This window comes from Crotalus tigris, unplaced genomic scaffold (genome assembly GCF_016545835.1).
Source record: "Crotalus tigris isolate CLP2741 ecotype Arizona unplaced genomic scaffold, ASM1654583v1 scf7180000018548.2558034, whole genome shotgun sequence".
In the NCBI taxonomy this organism is placed as follows: Eukaryota; Metazoa; Chordata; class Lepidosauria; order Squamata; family Viperidae; genus Crotalus; species Crotalus tigris.
In genome coordinates this window covers 663,657-688,040 of record NW_024097071.1, presented here as the reverse complement: position 1 = coordinate 688,040, position 24,384 = coordinate 663,657, and the positions used below count along the sequence as shown (strand labels likewise).

At 36.9% G+C, this 24,384-nt stretch overlaps 1 protein-coding gene across 11 annotated transcripts in view; it reads left to right on the top strand.

The window, feature by feature from the left end:
• The window catches only part of ANKS1B (ankyrin repeat and sterile alpha motif domain containing 1B), a 359,470-nt gene that overhangs the window by 181,614 nt on the left and 153,472 nt on the right, over positions 1-24,384 (top strand). For 9 of the 11 annotated variants that reach the window (XR_005557974.1, XM_039354033.1, XM_039354032.1 and 6 more), the window contains one exon: positions 3,537-3,643. Coding sequence is in view for 10 of the 11 variants with exons in the window: in XM_039354033.1 (XP_039209967.1) it covers positions 3,537-3,643 (107 nt within the window). In the remaining variant the exon portion in view is untranslated. Of the gene's footprint in view, positions 1-3,176; positions 3,644-24,384 lie in introns of those variants that run through there. The other 2 variants (XM_039354038.1, XM_039354039.1) reach the window with 2 other exon arrangements.

The following is a 24,384-nucleotide window of genomic DNA, read 5'->3' as shown; positions in this document are numbered from 1 at the left end:
TCACGATTACTGGGTTTTTTTCTCTCCTGCCACATTACGGACATTCATCCTCTATACATTGAGGTGGTAGGGAGACAAAGGAAAGCTCTGGGGTTAGTATCCCTTGAACTGGAATAGACTGTTGCACTTGGTTATAATATTGAATGAACCTATACATTCTAATCATGTTTATCTGGGAGTGAAGGCTATTGAATTCCAGTTTCTCTTCTTTTGTTTTTTCTTGTTTAGACTCACCTCCATTGCATAATATTTTACTCCTTCCTCTTCCCTACTCAACCCAGCTACTCCTTCCATCCATTTTTTTCTTTTTCTTTACTGTTGTTGCTGTAATAATATGGATATATGTATTTGTGTGCTTATATATATGTTTGTGTGTGAGAAAAAATGGTTTTGGGGTATATTGGGGAGCAATTAATTGGGAAGATTGGGGAGCAATTAATTTTACAAATGAGACATCTTACTTTAAGGAAATTTTATTTTAATCATCATTAGGTCATTTAATATTAAATTAAATTTTTGTCCCAAGACTTTCCTGTCTGGAATGTTGCATCTGACCAGTGTATGCACACAGAGTGGCCATGGAGTAATGGGCAAGATGCATCACACTGTCATTAGTATACTGAACTGTGCTGTAAACCCCACTTCTTTTCTGTAATGTCATGATATCACATAGATGCTGAAACAGGGTTGAATTTGCTGTGTAACATTGCAATTTTTATTTCATCATTCTGACAAAAGTAATAAATTTCAATGAATGCTGTTGACCACACAGAGAAATACAAGTGTATATTATTTTTTGAGGGAGTGAATGTCTAGGGTAGAGTTTTACTTGAAGTTGGTAGCTTCCCCATGACATTACTGGGAAGCTGGACTTTACAAAGAATAATTCTTTGTTTTATTTTTTAATTCCAGTCTTCCTCTTTTTTGGAAGATTGTCTTAAAATAAGGATTGTTTTCTGTTCAGGTAAATACAATATGTAACTGTTTTCATTATTTCTATAAATCACATTTTAAATATCATTCAAAGACTATATAGAAATAGTGTATGAAATAATAGTATGTACTTTAACAAATCATCATTTCAGGTATTTTATATTATTCTCCTCTGTTTTCAAATTGGAAATGCCAGAATATATTTCTCTATTGCACATTCTCCCAACAAACCAACACAATCCACCCTTTTTTTGTGTGGTTTTCGTTGTGTCTGTAATTCACAAGTCCAACAAGTGTGCATTGATAGTATGTTACGTGAAATGTCAGAGGGGAAGGGGTTTCTGTATTCTCCCTGAAGAACACTAAGATACCTTAATTAGTTGTTTTTTAAATTTGTGTCTTGTGAAGCTGGGTTACCTGAGTCCTCAGATTTATTGATTAATCAGAATTGTTATTTTTATTGCTTTTGATTGAAAACTGACAAATATTAATTTGTTTTGCTAGTGAAGGGATTTGAATTTGTATCCAATTTAGACAGTTTACAACTTGTAATTGTCATTATATATCATTTCAGAAAAAGGCTACTCTTTATTTTAATCATAGGAGACTAATGAAAATGAACTGTAATCTGAAAACCACCAAAATATTAACTTCCTTTATGAATTCCTTTTTAAAATATATTAATTGCAAGCTGGCAATTCAGATTGAATCTAGATATTATGATGTACATTAAATTTATCTTTGATGATGAAAACTGCAATCCTTAATAAAGCCTGCAGTCTTGTGCAGAATTAAGCCCTTCAGTATCAGTGGTCTTACATGCATCTAGCTTTTCATAGGACCATATTATTACTGGAAAGTAAAGTTTACTTAACTTGCTAATCTTGTTTGAATAAATATACCCATGTTTTGCTGAATGTCACATTTTGCTTGTATTCCTAAGCTCTTTCCACAGAGTCATTCTTTCTTTCATTTCAGTGAATTTACATTAATAAGTATAAAAAAAGACAGACAGCCCTGGTCAGTTCTATTAATCTGAAGTCTTCAATTAGCACTTGCCCATTCAATAATGCTTCGATGAGGCATCAATAGGTTCAATAGTAGCTAGGTTACAAGATTTGAATATGATATACAGAAGTAGCCAAGAGTCTTTTATTCTTAGTAGTATTTTTTGTATTTTTAATTTTTACATACGTAATCAGTATGCAAATTTTGGTTGAGGGATTGTTTATGTGTGCACCAGTTTGCAGTGTGTGTCTGCCATATAACATGCTGAATTGATTAAAAATACTCTGAACAAAGAAAAGCATATTTATCTATTAATGGATGAATTTTTTTAATGAAAAATAATTTCTCTTGTCTATATTTAGGATAGTATTTGAAATACCCTTCTGTACTTTCCTTTCCAGATTACCAAACATGTCGGATAAATTTAGAAATGTTAAATGCTATTTTTAAAAATTATAATATTCCTATGGTGTCCTTTCAGTCATGCTTCAATTCCTGTTTTAAGAAGAATGTATGTGTTTGTGTGTGTGTTTATGTGTATATGTGTGTGTGCATGTTTATGCATCTCTCTTTCTCCAAAACATGAACGGTTGAATTTTAACAGATGGTATTTTATTTTCTGGTTGTGTACTATAGCTGAAAAATCAGAGAGAGGAAGAAAAAATTATTTGAAATGTTAAAGACGTTCTATAATTTAGATTATTTTCAATTTTAAGAAAAAAATGTAACCAGTTTTTGTCATAACTGGATGAAAAAGACTAATAATAGGAACAATGGTTTAGGGTATATTGTGAGCAGAGCAAACCTTAATGCAGCTTTTTTTAAAAAAAAGCAAATTGCAAACTGTGACACAGACCCCAGTTCATGCTTTGCAATGCCTGATCTCCTTTGAAATATGAACAATTTATAAGCAAATCTCTCTAATATATAACAGACAAAGATTCTATTCAGATTTTAGCATCTTAGCTTTCCTCTGATGACCCGCTTTTTTCTGCGTTTGTTTTGACTGCTCCCATCATTCAGGGTTGATGTTTGGATGGGTGTGTAGGTGGAAACCGCAGCAGCAGCAAGCTTAGAGCTTGCAGACAAAAAAAACCGTTCTTGCCTTTTCTGATAGCTATTATTGAAAATGTGAGGTAGAACCTAGGCTGGGTAATAAAGGCAGGCAAGCAAGGGGGAGCATAGAGCTGCATACTGATGAGTGTGGGAGCACGTCATGAAAGATTCCTTGCTGCTAGCAGATCGTTGCTCATTGTGGAGTATTTCAACAATCACATATAACGGAAAACAGCTTAGCTGATAGCTTGATATGTTTTTCCCCCCACTGCATGACGTACAGGTCTGTAGTATAGATTAATGCAGATGAAATGCTCAGTTAGGAGCAGTTCTTACTCTATAGTGTGCCCTGGAAACTATGTGCTACTTCTGACTTTTGATTTACTGGAAGCATTAATTGGACAAGCTGGCAGGTTCCTTTGATACCAATTTTGCCCGGAACACAATGTGGCAATGCCACCTCTCAGCCCAGGACCATCGCTATTACCCTGTGGATGGATATTCATTGCTTAAACGCCTCCCTTCTCAAACTCTTTCAGCACCCAGATGCCCTGTCCAGACTGTGGGACAATGGTTGGAAAATATTGGGCTACCTCAGTATGAAAACCACTTGCTGGCCAATGGATTTGATAATGTACAGTTTATGGTAAGTGTTCTTTTCTGTGTTTATAGCTTATGATGGTAAGTGAATCTTTGCTTCTCAAGGGTCTGTACAGAATGGAGTCTGTCTTATGATGTGCAGTGTTTAAAATATACATTTTACAAAATTCTATTTTTTACCTGTATGAGCAAGGGACATTCTCTCTGCTTCCTACAATATGTAATTTCCAAGCATTTTTACATGAAAATGAAGGAATAGTACTTCTGGACTATTATTTGATAAAAATAATAATCCCTACAGCGATGGCAACAAATATCACTATAGGAGACAGATCAAATATTATTACAAAGGTTTGCTATTTATTAAGATTAAATGTTTTTTCATAATTCCAACTTGAATTCTGCATGTTCTAACAAAGAAGTGCTGAATTTTGAGCTTTCAGATTAGCAATTTTCCCAGTGTTTAGAAATAAATGGCTGTTTCTTTAAATATTAACCTAAAACTATTTACTGTTAAAGAGTTAGCAGAAATGAACATGATAGGTATCTTTGGCATGTAATATATATATTTCAAACCCATGAAAGCTTTCTATAAGCATAAATATGAGCAAAATATAAGATTGGCTATCTAATATTCAAAATATTAACCTAAAACCATAAGTAAAAGTAAGAATGCTTAATTTTTAAACAAATATTGCAAGATAGTGTTTTACAATTTATGTGTGTTGGTGTGTAAATCCAGTACAGATGTAATAGTATCACATCTGTTGCTTAGAATCAGAATAGACTTCACTGTCTTCCAATTATTTTGCAGTATTGTTGTAATGTATACATAGAAAGCTTAGGTGTATTATATGAAATTGAATTGTGCAGTTATATCTGTAGAAGTTTTCAAAATATTATATTTTTAAAAATGGTTAAATGGAAGCTTTTTATTACATTACTATTTCTGCTTTGTTGAGTATAAAATCTTAACATTTAAAATAGATTAACCCTATTCAAATCTAATGGTAGCACTACCTGTACCTTTTATTCAAGCTTCCATAGCCATGAAAATTGAAATCAATTAATATATATGGAAATAAACACCACAGTGCAGCAATCAAAGTTCCAGTGGGATGTAGTTCTTAAGCAGACAAGTATCCATGTGGTAAAATTACTAATATATACTTGAGGAGACATAAAATACAGTTTATAAAAGAATATAAACATTGTTGTTAATCTAGAATAATGATTGATTGGACTCCATAGAAAGTCATGAATGGCTTAGAATAAGAGTCTTTGTCTTTCAGTTATGTATCTGTAGAGATTGCCCATTTATGTAAGATATTTTATAAATAAGCACTAGATATTGAAAGTTATTCAGAATGTATATATGCTTACGTTGTTTCCAAACCTTTTGTATTATAACCAAGTTCATGATGAATAGCACATTTATAATTTACTAGAAGTGATACAGGTGAAATATTATTATTAATAATATTAATAATATTAATAAATTGAAAATCACAACTGACTAAACTGAAGTTAAATATATATTTTAACAGTTATATTTTTATTGAAAGATAAAGCAATAGCCTTCGCTTTCTATCAATTGAGATTAAATTGTTTATACATTTTTAGTTATAAACAGTTAATTCCTTTATTTTGAGATACCAGAAAATGTAATATTAAATCTTAAGGAATTTTACACACCTATAAACACATACATATACCTAAGAGGAGTTATATAAGTAACAATGATCAGCTTGACCAGAGTAAAATATAGGTTTTTGGCATTAACTAACTTCCATTTACAACATTTTGTACATTATAGTTTTATACATGTAAATCAGGTTTATGTTAAATGTGAATTAGTGCCGAGTAAGCCTGTATAAGACTGCCTATTAAGGCTACAATTCTGTGTCCAGAAACCCCATTGAATATGAGACTTAATTCTGAATAGACGTCACTGGAACTGCACTATTCATTGATTTATTCAGACTGTTCTCATCAATGGGGTATTAAACCAGTTACAGTATTTATTGACATGACCATTCTAATGTTATACCAAGATAAACAATATAGTTTTAATATTTATGTTATTTTTAAATATAGATTTCAGCTGTTGTTTTCCTAGAAATACATTCTGTGCTTATTTGTTTTCCTGTTACCTAAGCAACACAATCTCATGTCTATTTAAAATTAGTATTACTGTATTTGCTAGAACTACCCATGCCTCAGGAGGAAGCTGTTCTGGAATAGGAGACCCCTGACAGAGAATATCCACTCTTGCCCTCCCCACCACCACTCTTCTGTCACACCTTGCAATAGCTGGGGATTCTGTGCATGCTAGGGTAGAACTATATTAAATGGGTGGTGTGGAATATCAGAATCAAAATAGAGATGGAAGCGACCTTGGAGATAATCTAGTCCAGCCCCCTGCCTAAACCATTTCAGACAAGTGGCTGTCCAGTCTCTTCTTTAAAACCTTGAGTGATGAAGCACCCACAATGACTGAAAACAAGTTGTTCCACTGGTTAATTGTCCTCACTGTTAGGACGTTTCTCCTTAATTCCAGGTTGCTTTTCTCCTTGATAAGTTTCCATCCATTGTTTCTTGTCCTGCCCTCTGATGGTTTGAAAAATAAATTGACCCTCTCCTCTTTGTGGCAGCCTCTCAAATACTGGAATACTGCTATGATGTCTCCCCAGACCTTCTTTTCCTGCAACTGTTCTTCACATGCTTTAGTCTCCAGACCTTCAGTCATCTTAGTTACTCTTCTTTGTACATTTTCCAAAGTCTCAATATCTTTTTTGTAATGTGGTGACCAAAACTGGATGCAGTATTCCAGGTGTGGTCTTACTAAGGCTTTATAAAGCGGTAATAATACTTCACGTGATTTTGATTCTGTGCCTCTGTTTATACAACCAAGGATTGTATTAGCTTTTTTGGCTGCTGCCGCCGCACACTGCTGACTCATGTCCAGGCCCTGAGTAATATATATGGTTTTAGAGGTAATAAGCAGAATCTCATAACTTGCATATATAGTTAGCCAGTGTAGTTCTGCAGCAGTGTTATCATATGACAGAAGCAAGACTCCTGGATCCTTTAAAATAAAATTTTAGTATACAGTTGAAGAAAAGACATAGATGATAGCAACAGTCTAATAATGTAATACTTAATGTCCTATTTATCTGATACTAAGATATATTCTGGCAATAAAAATACTTCATAATTTCATAATAAAGAATAAGTGAATTGGCTTTTTTGTTGTTGTTAAAATCTAATACACTGTAACTTTTATAGATACTCTAACAAAGTAGTATAGGATATTTGCTTAGAATAATATTTGAACTCAGAACGTGTAAGAGTGATATCATTACATATATGGGTAACAACTTTGCTTCAAAACCTAGACACTATTTAATAGAACAATATTCTCTATTTAGTGTATCCTAAACAAGTGGACTTGTCCATTTAATTTTGGGCCCGCCACATGTTGGCAGACATATTATGAATTTTACCTTTGCTTTGAAGCAATTGCATGGTGATCTGGAAAGCATTATAGCTAAGTCTTTGCTATGATTGAGATCACTTTCTGATCCTGATGAGTGTGACCCATGACGGCCACAGGACATGTAAATCAATTAGAATGATCTGCCCCAGATGTCTCATGGTTCCAGATGGATTCCTTATGTTTTTTGGAATGGTTCCTTTGATTTCTACTGTCAAATCCCCTATGTGACTCTCTGTGTATACCAATCCTGGATGGGTTATTGATTTATTGATTGATTTATTGAGGAGTCTCAGAAGACTACAAGTACAAGCATATTTCACATTATCACCATGGTATAAAGAAGCTCAAAGAAGCACATGGTATAAAGAAGCACAATCACTTCTGTATTATTGTGCAGCTAAGCTGCCAGCACTGTCACCTTTGTATAGAAGTTTCAGTTATTTTTGGAGGAGGAGGCATCAAACAGAACTCTTAGCTGATTTCCAAACTCTTGATTTATGAGTAGTATTCAATGTTATAACTAGGATAACATTTTACCATGTTACCTAGAATTTGTTTTGGCCTGTGGATTCTCTGGTATTTCTTCAGCTGCTTATAACTTGGATCTATGCTCTCTATGCTTCTTCAAGGTGTTGGGGTGTATGATAGTCTGGATCTAGATTTATTTTTAATGCCTCAGTTTGGGATTTGCAGATTTGAAAGGAATTGTATGACCCTTTCTTAAGGAGCCATCCCTAGACCCTGACAGTCTTACATATATATTTTCTCTAACCCTTTCTTTTGGGGAGAAAATTAATGAGACTGTGTTTCAGGGCAACTATGGATTAAGCTAGAGTAAGTAGTTATCTGGACCTTTAGTTAGAGTTCAGCCAGGGCATGAGATAGTGTTATTTGTTCTTATAGGTAATCTTTGTCAGGATTGAATCAATGTTTGTAGTAGTACCACTTATTTTATTAAATAATTTTCTGATAGAAATTAGGTTGGCCCCTACTGTCCTGGACTTGTGGAAATTTCTGAAAACTGGTTGGAGAATCTATGGTGACTATAAAGTCAGACAAATATTGATTTTAGGATGTTTATTGATTTTAAATATATATATTTTAGTTCCTATTATAGATGATTTATTCAAATACTTTCATAAATATTATATATCTTCAACTCTCACAATTGTATCTGGGTGTAAATACAATGAAATAAATAAGAAACAGATATAAGGAACATTTATTTAATGTACAAGATATTGAGCATTCTGTTTCATTCAGAAATAGTTTCCCCTCAAAACTTAGAACATAATCTTATAGTACATATACAGTAACACTTACATACTTTCATAAATCTTAGGCAAAATTCCCTCCTGGTTGAACTACATTGCCTTGATCTTATTTAAATCTAAAGATATTTTTGAATATACAACATTCAATATTATATTAGAAGGCAATATAAGAACTTTTACAGTTCTATTCCTTTATCCTTTCCAGTCAATCATTATGAGAAGAATTAAGCTTAAAGGAAATATCTCAACCAAAAGAGCATTCTGGGCATGTTCAAACATCTAATGAAATGGCTCCACTATTGCTGTAGTAATCTAAAAATAGATTAGACTTTTAATTTCCACATGTCTTTTTATTGTCTTTTCAAAAAAGGAGCTAGATTCAGAAACAATGAGCCAGAGTTATTTCAGAAAGGGAAGATATGCTCTTACTTTGCTAGGAATAGACAGTCAGGAGGATAAAAATTTGGCATACAAACATACTGTTTAATCCAATTTTTCTTTCCTTCCTTGTGTTCAGTGTTGCATTCTTCCCAAAACGATTAGCTTTTCTTTTGTATTGCAAAAGATCATTATGAAAATGGACTAAGTTCAAATATATCTAAGTGAAATGCAGTTGCTAAACTAATCCTAGTACAAAAAATAGGAGCAGGAAGCCCATGGGTTGAGTGGTCCCAAAGTCTCTATATCCATAACCCTGTATTGGACAAACAGAAAACACATATATCTCAAGAGGCATGAAGAAAAACAAACATGAGCATTCCTAGTGCCAGGAGTATTTTATTATGGAGATGAAAGTCATTCTGCCCCAAAATTACAAACTAGGAAATATGTCACAGAGACTTTCCCTGCTTTAGTTTCCATTTCCATTCCTTTCCATAGACAGAGCAACTATTAAGGTTGATAGTTGAACACATTGTCCCAATGCATACATTTTTGTTTGCTAAAAGATAGTCTCTTTTGAATTGAACTCAAGTACTGGTGACTGTATCTATGTGATTTTCTTGGCAACAGCACAATATGCAACTGCCAATGCCTTCCTCCAGGGTTTTCTTTTTAATTTTTTAACTTCCCAGTCTAATGTACAGTTCTGGGATTTCCTGCTGATCTGACGTCAAGAACTAAAAAAGTCTGAACTTGATTAACATTTTCCAGATCAGCTAGGGTTAGCTTTTTCATAATATGTTCACATTTTATCTCTATTGTCCTATTATAGGAGTATTTTATGTGTACATTTCTTCGATACATTTTATGAATTGTAAATTGAAATATAACATTGTGAAAGTATGAATTTTAACAAATTATTGTGTTTTAGCTTGCATTTGCTGTTGATGTAGCAAATTTCTGTTTCAATAGATATTGTCATAGACTTTCATAGACTTTAGTCATAGAACATTCTAGATATTTGACCAGATACTGTAAAAGCAAGAAAATTGAAAAAGAAGTTTGATAACAATTCATATAGCGTGTCTGTTAAGTAAAACAGTGTATGATTATACTGAAAACATTGAGAGGTGGTTTTATAAATACATGATGAAATATAAGTACTTCTTAAATAGTTAAATCTTTATGACTGGAAAAGAAAACAATGATTCCAGTTTAGAACACAACTGTGATTTCTGCCTATGGACATTCTCAATCATACAGGTCACAGTTGTCCCAAAGGTGCTTTCCCAAAAGGCAATTGGAATTTCTTATTTATTTTTGTCCTTGAAAATGTGTTGTTTCTCATCCAAGAAATTTCTTTGGTTCTGAAGAACTGAAGACACTTCTTGGATGAGAAGGGAAACATTTTTAAGGAGAGAGAAAAAAAAAACTCAAGAAAGTCCAGTAGCCTCTGGGACAATTGTGATTTTTATTTTATGGTTGGCCTTATCATATGTAAGAATGTGAATGAACGAATGATGATGCATTGGAATACCTTGAAAATGCTTTGTTTGTAGACTCCCCTCTGTTCAATCTGGACCATAATTGTTTCCTCGGTTGATGTAGGGCAGCCGTGGGCTCATTAATTACCCAGCTTAATGTCTGATCCACTCTAACTTTAACATATTACTGCTACTGTGTCCTTTTGTCCAAGGGCAGAATCCACTGGATGAGCAAGCTGCTCTACAGTATAATGTCTTTTTTTCTTTTTAGAAATAAATGCCACTGAATTAAATGTGACTAGGTAAACATGTATGGTAATGCAATTTTTGAAAAAAGAAGGGAGGGAGGGAGGGAGGGAGGGAGGAGAAGAAGGGGAAGCGGAAGGTAATGGGAAGGACTTCCATAATGATGCTGCCTCCTTAAGATTTAAAGCAGGAATTTTGCACCATCCATTGATAGGCTTTCTCAACATTCATCCTATAAAATAGCTGAATTTCTGGTTCAGCATTATATAGAACACAAGAAGAAAAATAAATAATTAGCATGTTTGTCTTTCATATCTATAATCAAAGTTACTTCAAAAGCCAAGTTTAAAAAAAATTCTAAAGAGTAGAAAAATTAAAATGGATAAAGTAATGTGATAGCCACTAGTCATTTTTATTTCTGTCATTTTATATATCTTGCTCTTTAATTAAGTTATAGCTGGAACACTTTTATATAATGTGCACAATCAATAACACACATCAGCATTAATTTATAGGAATATGGAAGACACAGATTTGGAAACTGGAATAAATTAAGAGCCTTTAATCCCAAAGGCAGATATCATTTGACTCTGAGAAAATCACAACTTTCATTCTATTTAAATATAGGGGTTCCTTTAATTTAACAGAATAACTATTAATTTTGTTGGAATATTCATGAACAGGAAGAGTCATGTGGTAACTCAGTCAGCCAATGGGAAGAAAGTGCTACTGAGTCTGTGCAAAAAGAGTATTGAGTTAGGAGCTGGATTTCCAGTCTCAAAGGTTTGTCTCTGGTCTGTCTCTGTAAGAAGTCTTCATTAAGCTATGTTGATGTAAAGACGGATGGTATTGTAAATATTTTTATATAAATATAAAGTTGTTTGAATCAGCTAAATGCAGTCAACTGTGAGAGCTTCTGATTTATTTTTCACCAATAGAGAAATTAAAATTCTCTAACAAATTTAACTATCCTAACATGGATCAATTAATCAAACTATCAAGTCCAACAGCTAAGATATTATACATTACATTCTGTAAATCATTAATTAATATAATGGTAATTTTATTTAATGGACCAGATTCTAGCATTGCAAAAATATCTTTCTCCAGCATGATGGATGAAGAATCCACCAATGGATTATTTCAGCCCTCCTGCCCAATCAGACTAGGTTGTCAAAATTGTCATGTCTGTCCTTGCCTGGTACCTCCCAGTTTCAACTTAGTCTGGACGTGACAATTTTGACTCCCAAAGTCTGACTTCTGACAGGTTTGATCCAAGGGAAATATTTTTCCTTCTAACCCATCAGTGGATTCTTCTTTTAGGGGGGATGACACAGAAGCTGACAGCTTCTGTCCCACTCTCCTCTTAAAATTCTTAGGTTTCTGCCATCTGAAACCCCCCCCCCTCAACTGTCAACCCATTCACAGGACTGCTGCTTCCACTGGAAACGCTGTCCTTCCAAAATTCCTTAGGGTTTTTGGGTATCCATTAGGATTATTTTGACAGGGCAGCCAGAAGCTATTTAGTTTCTATTTAACTCCCCTCTGTAATCATATAGGCTTCTATCCCCTGAAGCCTTCCTTAGCTGTCAACTCTAGAGCCCTGTGCTGCAGCCGCCATTTTGGTGGCCGTCAAATCGTCAGAGGCTTCAGGAGCTGTAAATAACATTTCTTGCACAGCTAGAGGAGACTATTCCAGCACAAGGTATTAAACCTCGCTGCGGCTTACCAGGGCCAGGGACAAAGCATTCCTCGGAGCTAGATTTTTTTTGCTGCATTTGGCTCCGGGCTGTCTGAAACTGCTGGGAGGCGCCGCAAACGCTGTGCCTCTCAGCTGTTTGGCGCGAACCGCCAGAACTTGCTGGGCAACTTGCAGAGGACTGCAGAAGAGGGAGACAGCTCTCTGCGTGTCACCCAGCCTCTCTTAGAGCTGACAACGGCCATTTCAAGGCCTTGTCCCTCATCCAGGAACTTGCACTTTCCCACTCTTGGCTGTGCGGCTGCCATTTTGACACGCCGCGATATGACAGTTGGCTGATGCTGACAGGCATTTTGACAGCTAGAGCCCTGGAGAGGTAGGAAGGGGATATTAATTAATTGTAATTAATTAATATTAATATTAATTATTCTCTTGATATAGCGCCCATAGAAGGCCACCACCAATATTGGTCGGCCAGAGGTACCTTCCTCGCCTCAGCTGTTAGCCCCAATTGGGATTTTCACACAACTTCTCCCTCCCTTAGGAATTAGACAACTTACAGTTGCCAGCTTCCAGGCTCATTCAGAATTTTCACAGCTTAAATCAGTAGACCTGTTACTGCTCCTGATTGAGATCTACTTGGCAGCTCTCTCAATGCAATTCTTACTGCAGGGCCTTGTTGCTTAGCACTCTGCCACTCTGCATCTAGTGGTTGCTTACTAGGGCCTGACCATTGCCACTATTGTGAGATACATGGGATTTCGTCACCATTTGGGCCACAGGACTGGGCACACAGACACATTAACTTTGCCTTTTGCCTGGTGACAAGCGCCTTGAAGCGCCCAGTGTGAATCCCGCTTGGCTCGTGGGCCGGACCATGCTGATCCACGTACAGTCAGCCCCATCAAGGTGGGTAACTGACGTCTCTTGCAGAGCGAGATTGTTCCAGGGCCGCATCAGGAACCCTTCTCGATTAACCATGGCAGATATCACTGAGCCATAGTCTTCGGCTGCAAACAAGCAACCCAGTCGCACAGCTCCTGGTCAAGAGACCGCGGCAAAGGTAAAGGCCAAAGCTAAATCTAAATCTGGCAAGAGGTCAAGTAAGCCAACTGACAAGCAGGCCGATCGCACGCACCGAGCCCCCACTTGCAGCTCCTGAGATGGGCCCACAATTGCTCACTTCATCAAGGGCGTGGTCACCTGAGCAGGGGCTTCAGCAGGGCTCAGTACAGACCTTTGGTCAGGGAGGCCCACCCTCTTTGGGGAGGAACTCAAACTGCCAGGCCCCTCCACAGAACCCACAGTGACCTTCATGCCGACTGCAGCAGGGCTTCGTCCTTCACAGGAGCCTTCCTTTGCTGACCAGCTGCAGACAATGATATCGCAGGCAGTCCTTCAAGCGATGGCCTCATCAGGTCATCATCAATCTTCATCCCTTCCTAGGTCTGCGAACCACGGTCGTCTCGGCCAGTGAGGCGCTATAAATATTAGTTCTGCCTGTTCCTCTAGGATCTTCCTGACAACTGCTGGAAGGAGAGGGAGAGGAGGAAAGGCAACCATGGGCTGTGTAGTGCATCCGTCCCCTCCGCCTCCCGAGAGGGGAAACATGAAAAGAACCTGGGAAGCTGGGTGTTCTCTGGCGAGGCAAACAGGTCCACAGTTGGATGGCCAAACCTGTCTGTGATCTCCTTGAAGAGATCCGGGTGCAACCTCCACTCCGAGTGGTCCACTATTGACCTGCTGAGGAAGTCCGCCTGCTGGTTTGCTTCTCCCGAGATATGCTCCGCCCTGATGGAAAGCAGGTTGCACATGGCTGAAGATGTCCACCAGTCGAGAGAGCGAAGTACCTGATGGGGACCCATACCAGTTGGTTGGAGGAGCTGGTGTGCAGTCTCTGGTATGGGAGCAGGAACCATTGGAGGGTCCGGGCATGTAGTCTGGCCCAAGGCACTATCGCTATGCAAGATATTAATTTCCCCAGGAGCTGGGAAAGCAGAGCTAGTGTCGCTACCCTGTCCCTGCGGACTCTGAGGACCAGGTCTCAGATGCTTTTCCGATGGTCTTCTGACAAAAACACGTGACAAAAGTCTGTGTCTATCACCGTGCCCTAGTGTAATAGGCAGGTTGAGGGAACCATCTGGCTCTTTTTGAAATTTATCAAGAACCCGTGGTCCTGAAGAGTCCTGATCATAAGGGCCAGATCCGACTGGGCGGTCGTGACAGAGGTTGATTGGATCAGGATGTTGTCCAGGTAGCACTGGATGCATACCAGGGTGCATCTTAAGTGTGCTGCCAGAACTGCCAGGAACTTGGTGAAGACCCTGGGTGTGGAGAAGAGACCAAATGGTAGGGCCCTGTATTGAAAGTGGTGGTTGAGATGATAGAACCGCAGAAATTGGCGATGATCTGAGAGGATGGGGATGTGTCGATATGCCTCTGTGAGATCGATAGAGGTCATGAAATCCCCTTGCCTGATGCTGCCCAAGATGGAGTGGAGCATTTGCATCTTGACCTTCCAATACTGGAGGTGGAAGTTCAGGCCCTTGAGGTCGAAGATTGCTCTCCATCCCCCTGAGGATTTAGGGACTACAAACAGGATGGAATAATATCCCTTTCCTACCTGCAAAAATATCTTTCTCACTTCTTTTCTGCATCTTTAATATAAATATATTCTTTTCTGTAGTGGCATGGCCAGAATTTCCAACAGTATTTCAGTTTTATAAATAATAGAAAAAGCATACTGGACAAATTGTATGTATGTTTCCACTGGTTTTGTGAAAACTTGAGGGAACTCAAGCTACTATCTCTCTTTATTAATTGAGACTTTAATAGTGGGTTTGCCCCATCTCCCCACTATTCCACTATCCCTTAAATCACGGGTGTCAAACTCAATCGTGTCATGTGACGTATTGTGACATATTGCGATATTTTTTGTTTTTGCAGAGCAGGGGTGGGTGTGGCCTGTGTATGACGCATCAGGCCCACAGGCCACCAATTTGACACTCCTGCCTTAAATAATCTCATTCAGAAAGGTCTGTGCTGGAAAATGAAAAAAATATTTCTTCTGATCTATGGGAGAAGCCTTATCCCCCAGACCAAGGCCACATATGCCCAAGTCTGCAGAGGAACTCAGCTTTTATTTTTTTTTTCCAGTTTTTCAAATAGGACAGAGTACCTTTGACCCATTCAGATAATAGTAGAATGAACTAAGAATGTTTTATGTTTCATTTTTACTAACCTCACATTTTCAGTAATATTTGTTGTTGTTGTGCATACCACTTTTTGAAGGAAGCTTTTATTAGGCATAAATAGTGTAATTGCTTGGGATAATAGAGCAATTTGGAGAATTTTTAATTCAGTTAAGGTAGGATAAATATCTCCACCTTGTCTCTCTGATCAAAATCTTTCTTGAAGTTCCTCTTCAATTATGTAATTCAGAAGCTTTGCCATTCTACAAAGAGGTTGCTATGGTAATTGTGCCTTAAAGAGAGGAAACAATTTAAACACTTTTGGCATTTGACAATGTAAAATGCCTTTGAGGATAGTAGCAGAGCGTGGGATTCAATGATCAATATATCTGTTTCTAAAACCAATGGAAACACTGCAAGATAATGACCAGAAACCAGGGTGAGAGTGTACAGGCAGGAGTCAGGCAAATCATGTAAGAAACACTTTGGGATTTATGGTCAGAGCAAAATTTTGCTGTATTCAAAAGATGTTCATACTAGGATTGCTGTGAGGCATTGTGGGGGGAACTCAGATTTAGTATTATGGTCCAGCCTGGAAAACAATCCAATCATAACCTCCTAAACTGCAGGGGTTCTCAACCTTGGCAACTTTAAGACTTGTGGACTTCAACTCCCAGAATTCCTCAGCCAGCAAAGTCCACAAGTCTTAAAGTTGCCAAGGTTGAGAACCCCTGTGACTTAAAGGATGGCCAGAGGAGCATCCAGATGGGCATTGGGGAAAATTTCTTTTCTCCTGCTTTTCTTCACCTGTTACTAAGCTGCTCCATTTTTCACCTTTCAGATCAAACTGTGGTAGTGCTGTAGTTATAAGCTGTTATAATATGCGATTGTTATACACATACTTGGGTATAACTTGTTTGTTTCATTGTATTATGGTTCATTGTATTATTGTTTTACTGTGCTTAGGTACTACTACTTAGTGCCCATAACTAGATGCAATATTCCATGTGCAATCTGATCAATGCACAATAGAGCATTGAGACTTATCTTCATCCTGATGCTTTACATCTGTAGATATAGCCCAGAACTGCCTTTTCTTTTAGCTGCATCACACCATTGGTCATGTTCAATTTGTGATCTACTAAACCTTTGGACTGAATTCTCAGGTCAGTGTGGTAGTGAAGAGTGTCTTTTTCCCAGATATAAAATAGTTTAACAAAAAAGTTCCTAGAAAGTCTGATTTAACCACTGCCACTTATGCTATTTCCTAAGGAGCTTTTTATAATGAAGTGCAAATGGGGATGCTCCTGAAGGAAACTTGGAAATTTCAGCAGGCTTCTGTTAGATGTTTCCTGGCAGAAGCATGTGACTTCTGTTCTGTCATATCTTGGTACACTGGGTACCATACATTTCCAATGAAATTCAAACTTCTTGCTTCAAAAATAAATCCCTAAATTACTTAGATCTCTTTCTTGAAGAAACTTCCCGTGAATACTGTAATCATCTTAAGGGTCTATCATATTTATCAATCTAAAGAAAAACTCAGTTGGAATTCACTAGGATAACAAGTTGACTAGAAATCAACTAGAGTAAGAACAACTAGAAATATGGACTGCTACCTTGCTGCTTTGTTTTATGAAAAAGTTACAAAGTTTAAACCTTTATCCTCTAGAAATCTATTTTATGACTTTTAATTTGATTGTGTTCAGTTACATATGTTAAATAGTTTATTTTTATTATTTTTATGATTTACAATAATCTGTAATTTGTAGCAATTATTGGTGATGTGCCTTGATTTGTAGTGTAAACTGGTATAGAATGGCTTGCTGTAAAAAACCTGGCTTCTAAGTATTTATTTATTTATTTATTTATTTAGATAGCAGCGCATCTCAAGTGATTTTTGTACATTAAATAAATATTTTCCTCCTCCCTTCTCCAACAAGCTTCTTGTTTATTTCAGGGAAATACTAATCCCAGTTTGTTAAGTGATATGCTCACACATATATATTAAATAGTTCCCTTTTTTTCTTCTTGTAAACAAATGTTTCCATGTAAGGCTTATTCCTATCCATCTGTTCCAGTTTAGAATTAGCTACCTATATCCAAATTATTTCCTATAACAGTCTGACTCCCCAAATAAGCAGGAAAAGTAGAAGATGAAAGAGGAAAGGATATAATCAAAGGAGGAGTCAGATCAAAGTCTTCTGGTCAAGGAAGAGGGAAGGTGAGTTATACAGGGAAGCTTATTTTAGTAAAAATGACTGCTTCTCCTGTGAAATTGATGGGTGAAAGTGAGGCAGGACCAAATTCAGAGAAAAGAGCTTTTTTTAAAAAAATAGAATTTTATTGATTTTCTATTTTTACAAATCACAGGTGCTTAGTAAACAACGTGTTGTCTAGGTTTATTTTTTACTTAATACATCTTAAAATTATTCTATTTTTCTTTGTTCTTCAATATCGCTCTGTCAGTTTTTACACATTCTGGCATTTTCTTAATTCCTTCTTCAAGTGATATTTCTTCACTTTTCAAACACTAAACAAATGCAATTATTTCTGCTATTAATACATATATATATATATATATATATATATATATATATATATATATATATATATATATGTACATTAAATATATGTACATTAAATATATGGTTCTTCCTCATATTTTTCTAATATTATATCTACTAACAATAGTTCTAGATTACAACATCTTTTCTATCCAGTTCATATCTCAATTTTATTTGCAATTAAAGACACCTTATTAAGCCAATACCCTCTTATTTCAATTTTGTTTTCAGTGTTCAAAGTATCTTTATAAATTATGATTTTCTCAACAGCAATTACATTAAGGTGAGTAAAAGCCTCTCTTGTTGAGAGCCATCCTGTTATTTTCATGTGTTTCCCATCTCATAGAAAAATACACCATCCTAAGTAAAAATCCTATCTTTCTAAGTGTGATGATCTTTTAGTATTTAAAGGTTATCTGTTTCTAGCCAATTCAAACACCTGTTTGATAATATAGGGCCCCAACCAGTGGTGGGGTTCAGCCAGTTCGCACCACTTCAGCAGAACCAGCAGCTAATTTTTTGTTGCCCAGGCCCAGAATGGACTTCCCGAAGCAGCATCCACATAGAGAACCGGTTGTTCACATATTTGAATCCCACTACTGGCCCCAACTAATAGATCAAGTCTTCTCTTTTCTTTAGTCTAACTCTAGCTTTCTTCCTTTGCGAGATAGGTTTCCACTGTGTATTTAAATCAACAAAGAGTTTTTCCTCTGTTTTTATGGATACTCTTTGTAGTCAGGGAGGCCATTTAGCTAAGATATTTCTGAGGGGGAGTTCAAGCCAATCATATTCATTGAAAAGCTCCAACTTTCCTCCTTCTTCAGCTTCTTTTTTCTTTTCTTGTTTCCCAGTTTCTAACGCTTCTTCTGAAGGCTCTATAATTTGTTCTATACGGTCTTCTTCCTTATCTTCAAGTATATTCTGAGATCTTGAGGGATGGTGTGCCTTTGGAGAAAAGAGTTTTTGTTTGACTACAAGCATAAGATGAATTTCTGCCCACTCTTCTTTGTTTTCAGAGACCATCTTTCCCCTCTGTGAAGGGTTCATCATGAATTCATAAATTAGCTGTCCAAGCCAGATCTGGTGATGATGGTTACCTAGAGAAATTATCAGACTGCTCACCACAACCCAACTGCTTATAACCCAAAAACAGATAGCAACCATTTGTAAATACAGCGATAATAAATAATAGTAAATGGTAATAAAAATCATTTTCTGATGTAATGGTATATATGGATGGTCTTAGGGGATGAGGGGGATAGATGCTGCTTAGGAAACAATCAGACAAGAGAGATAAGAGCCCCCAATGGTTTAACAATCAGAAGAATAAACTTAAGAAGGATCTGCCCTAATTGATCAGGTGATTAAAAATGATGGTGGAAAATTTCTACCTTCAGATACAAACATTTCTGTTGATGTAGCCTTACATACAATAAAGTATAATTGGCTCTTGTAGTTGTATTCCTGAGTGGTTTACCTGGGAGGGCTGACATCCAATCACTTACACCCAAATTTCCACACCTGACAAGTGCTGGAGTGATAGTAACACTTGTGTTGCCGCACAAGACAATTATATCTAAATGAGCAGCAATCACTGATTGTCTCTCCCTCTCCTTCTCTCTATCACTTGATTTGCTTTATCTGGAAGCAATGTCAATTACTAAATGAGGACTGGCTGTATTGAGCAAATTATAACTTTGGATGATCAGCCTTTCATTACAGAGGAGTATGTTGGGTTCCAGAATCTTCAACTGGTTTGATGTACCAATTGGTATGTCATACAAGACATACCATTTGGTATGTCTAATCTAATGAAAAGAAGGACTAGGGGGAGCATGATAGCACTGTTCCAATATTTGAGGGGCTCCTACAAAGATGAGGGGGTCAAACTATTTTCCAAAGCACCAATAGGCAAGACAAGAAACAATGGTTGGAAACTAACCAAGGAGAGAAGCAGCCTGGAACTAAGGAGAAATTTCCTAATGGTGAGAGCAATTAACCATTTGAATAACTTGCCTTCAGAAGTTGTGGGTGCTCCATTACTGAAGGTTTTCAAAAAGACTGGACAACCATTTGTCTGAAATAATATAGGGTCTCCTGCTCGAGCAGGGGGTTGGACTAGAAGATTGCTGATGAACATGAGGGGCAACTTGGCATCCAAATTTCAATTTTATGGTCAGAGAGTAAATTCAATATGAAAAGGACAGTTTATTAATATTAGCTACATTGAATGAATGTATCAACCCACAATAGTAAATATTCAAAATTGTTTCTATTCCAAAAACATAACTGAAGTTAATAGTAAGTACAATAATAGTGTTTAAAATCAGGAAAATTAAAGCCAGTCTCAAAATATGATAAGCATAACTTTAATAAAGAAATCATGCGTATTTATCTCTTCCACAAAATTTTAACCATTAACTTAATCTATCTGTTTAAAATATTTAAGTGGAACCACATAGGCATTGCTATCAAAATCAGTCATGATGCAAGATTCGATTTCATGGCATTAATTCTTCTCCACAGGCTTAAAGGCATTCTTATTCACATCTTAATATCCTGTTTCATGTGAATAATAGATTCTGAAATGTTCTTATCAGCTAAACCAAATATTTTCCTGGAGATAATAATACCCAGGTAATTAATAATTTCTGGACAATAAATCACTCCCACTATCTCCATCTTTAGAAATCTTATTAGCAATTGACATATTTTACTTACTCCAATTAATTGTGTACACAGAATATTTACCATTACATATGATTTCTACAAATATGGGTAAAAATGTTAATAAACATAAAAAAGTTAGATTACTGGAAAACATTTTTCTAACTGCTTACCTGCAGCAATATCTATAATGTTATAATTTTTATAACATTAAAAATGAGAATTAATTTGATTATTTAAATTAATTATTCAGTTAATAATTAATTATTTAGGAATTATTGAGTCTGTCATTTGTACTTCTATAACAGCAACCAAACAGGATAGGTACAAACTCCAACAGATAGTTAAGATTGCAGAAAGAATAATTGTAACCAGCCTGTCTGGTGTCAAAAACTTGACCAAAAAAACCCAAAACCTGTTCAAAGTTGCAATTGCACTGAAATGACTTATGACCATTTTTCACACTTATGACCATTGCAGCTTGCCCAGGGTCATGTGAGTTATATTTGGATGCTTGGCAACTGATTCATATTTATGATGGTCACAGTATTCCAGGGTCATATGATCCCCTTTTACAATCTTTTGACAAGCAAAGTCAATGACAGGGCTGCTGGTGGTCAAGTGCTAGGGCAGGATTTCCCTCCCTTCCTCCTTCCCTGCCTCCCTCTTTCTCATGCCCACCTCCTTCTGAAGGAAGAATTTGAACCCCCCCCCCGCCATATTTTCCCTTTTCCATATATTCATCAAACAAGGAAAAGCCTCCAGAGACAGAAAAGACAAGCTGCTGAGTGAACTAGCTTAAAAAGGCACATTCCCCTTTAAGAATTAGTCACTGGCTAGAAAGTTAAGAAGCGCAGCCGGCACTTACGGAAGAAAAAAAAATGTAGTAAGTACTGACTGCCAGCTAAGGTAGCCTCCCCAAATGGCTCCATTCATAAATAAAGGAATGCTACAGGCAAAATCTATTCAGGAGAAAAATACTTCAAAAATCCCTTGCAGCAAAACTTAGAGCTAATAATAGCAGAGCAATAGAAGCTAACACCAGCCATCAGCAAATAGAAATTGCCAAACACTCCTTAAGAACACAAAGCCCACATTGCACAAACCCCAGAACTTCAAAGTCACAAAAGCACATAGGAATCCTTCCACTCTCCATCTCCCTCCCTCCATGTCTCACCTCCAGCTGATGCTATCTTTTTTCATTCCTCCTGCAGGGGAACCCCTTCCCTGCTGCATTTCTTGCCTGTTTGTTGCTGCCAGCACAGGTGGCTGCCACGGAAGTTGTAGATCGGCTCATGGCTGGCCTGCTTGATCTCCTCTCATCTCCCCCTCACCCTCCTCCTCCTCCTCCTCCTCCTCCTCCTTCCCTGACTCCACCTCCTCCCAAGGCTGCTTCTTTTTCTCTCTATCCCTCTCCCACACAAACTGCCTCCTTTTATAGCCTTTTCTGTCTCCGCCCCCTCCTCCTCCTTTCTCATGGGGGAGGGTGAGCCAGAAATGAGCCTGGGGCCTTTGCCTTGCCCCAGCCACTCTGCAACTCCAGAGGACTCTCTCACAGTAAGCTCTTTCCCTCCCCCACTACACTTGGCTAGGCAGGGCTGCATACCACCTACCATTTGTTAATGTACCCCCCCCCGTTGAAAAGCCCTGCTCTAAACTGTAGAAATTTGTCCACACCATCTGAAGATTTCCATAGTTAATTACTAAAAATATATAGTGACTTTCAGAATCTAAAATTGTTTAAAATTAGGAGACACTCCTCTGGCAGATTTTGAATTTTCCATAGGGAAATCTGTTCAGTCTATTTTCTTGCCAAAGGTTTTTTCTTTTTAATCTAATGACATTCAATTTCACTGAATTCATTTTAAATAGAATATGTCTTCATTTATGTTTCTCTCTCAGTCATTTAATATTGCATAGCACAAAATTCTTTATCATTTAAAAATTCTAAAATATGCATTTGTCAAACAACAACTTTATAAACATTATATGGCAAGCTAAATAACTTGCCATGTAATGTTAATATAGTATAACAATCCAAAATGGAAGAAATAAAACATGTTTAATGTATGTGTACTTACAATATAATTTTAAAAACTATGATTTAAATGTTGATATTAAAAAAATGGAAAAAATAAAAATAATTAAAATTAAAATCAAAACATGGGGAGAAAAAGAGAAGCTTAGTGTTAGTACTCCTGATAGGGACATGCCAATAACACAGGCTTTCTTCTTCCTTGGGCTGCAAATGAAAGAGAAAAAGAGAGGACACCAATGAAAAAAAATTCTGTATACTTGATAAACCTGTTACTGTGCAAACCATAGATCATTATGGAGTGGACAGGCATGGAACACCTACAGTTCAGTACATGGCCTTCATTTGGATCAGATAATTAACAACTCGTTCAGGATCATTAAATTTCTAGAGAAATTTCATGACAAAAGGATCAATATATTGTAAAGATTTATATCTAGATAGGGTGCCTCAATAGATTTAGTGCAACCCATGTGAAACAGGTCCCAAAAACTTTTTTAAATAGCTTCTATCAAAGTTTCTTTATGCTGGTGGTAGGAGAGACCAAGCAAACAAATTTTTCTGCATTCTTGACCTTGGCTATAGTCCAAGGATCCTTAGCAGGGCACCAGCTCACTTTTATCTTTCAAGCAATTAAAACAGCAGTATATTTCTCATTTGCTTGTTCTTGATCTCACCATATCTCTTTTCAATCTTTTCAATCTAAAGCTCTAAAAAATGTCTATTCAGTAAACTCAACATAACGAGGATCTCAAAACTACTTCACAAAGAATCGCATCAGATGGATTTTCAGGGATAAAAATAGATCTCTGTATATCTCCAGTTTAAATTGGGGTTTTCCTCTGGCACAAAGGAATAGATAGCCTGTCACTTGAAGTCTCACACCCCAATTCTACTGGACAGAAGCTAAGACTAAGGTGGAGATGGAGACTGTACTGTAGGAAAAGGAAGGAAGAGGATGCTTGAGACTATGAGACATTTTTATCTTTTCTAATTACTAAATGTGGCAGAAGTTTAGATTTTCTGCTTACCAGTTTCTCTTCAAATACTGTCCACAAGTTTTATTTTTGAGTATGGGCCGTGCAGATCCATTTCAAAGCCCCAAAGACTCAGACCAATTCCCCAGCCCAAGCCAATTCAATCAACTATACAACTAGTACAACATTGTTGGCATGAGAACTCTGGCCACTGACAGCTATAAGGTGAGCATGTGCTTGCATGCAGCCTTCCACATGTGCAAATGCCACTCATACAGAACCATCCCCTCTTCCTGCTACCATTCCACCAAGCTGGAAAAGTTGGGGACCACTGATGTAAGTGATCCAGATTAGGGAAAAGATATTAATCCACATCCAGGAAGAATGATATGGACCATCCCAAGAAGAACCAACAGCCAGGACTGGAATTTCAGTAGGAATTCTCCTTGGTAGACAGAAGCACATCAAATGTAACTTGGGGAAGAATACTTGATATTGCCAATGAGAAGAAAAAACTCTATATTGGTTCATTTAGTAACTTTGAAATCTCCATTCTATGTTACCTAAACAAACTAGAGGAAAGTGAGAAAATTATTATGCTCTTTTTTGGATAATCATTGTGATAGCTGATGTCAGCCCCACTAGGTAGACCAGACCATGAAATCAACTCTATAGCAGTGGTTCTCAACCTTTTTAATGCCGCGACCCCCAATCGGTTGTAAGTCGAGGACTACCCAACCGGTCGTAAGTCGAGGACCACCCAACTG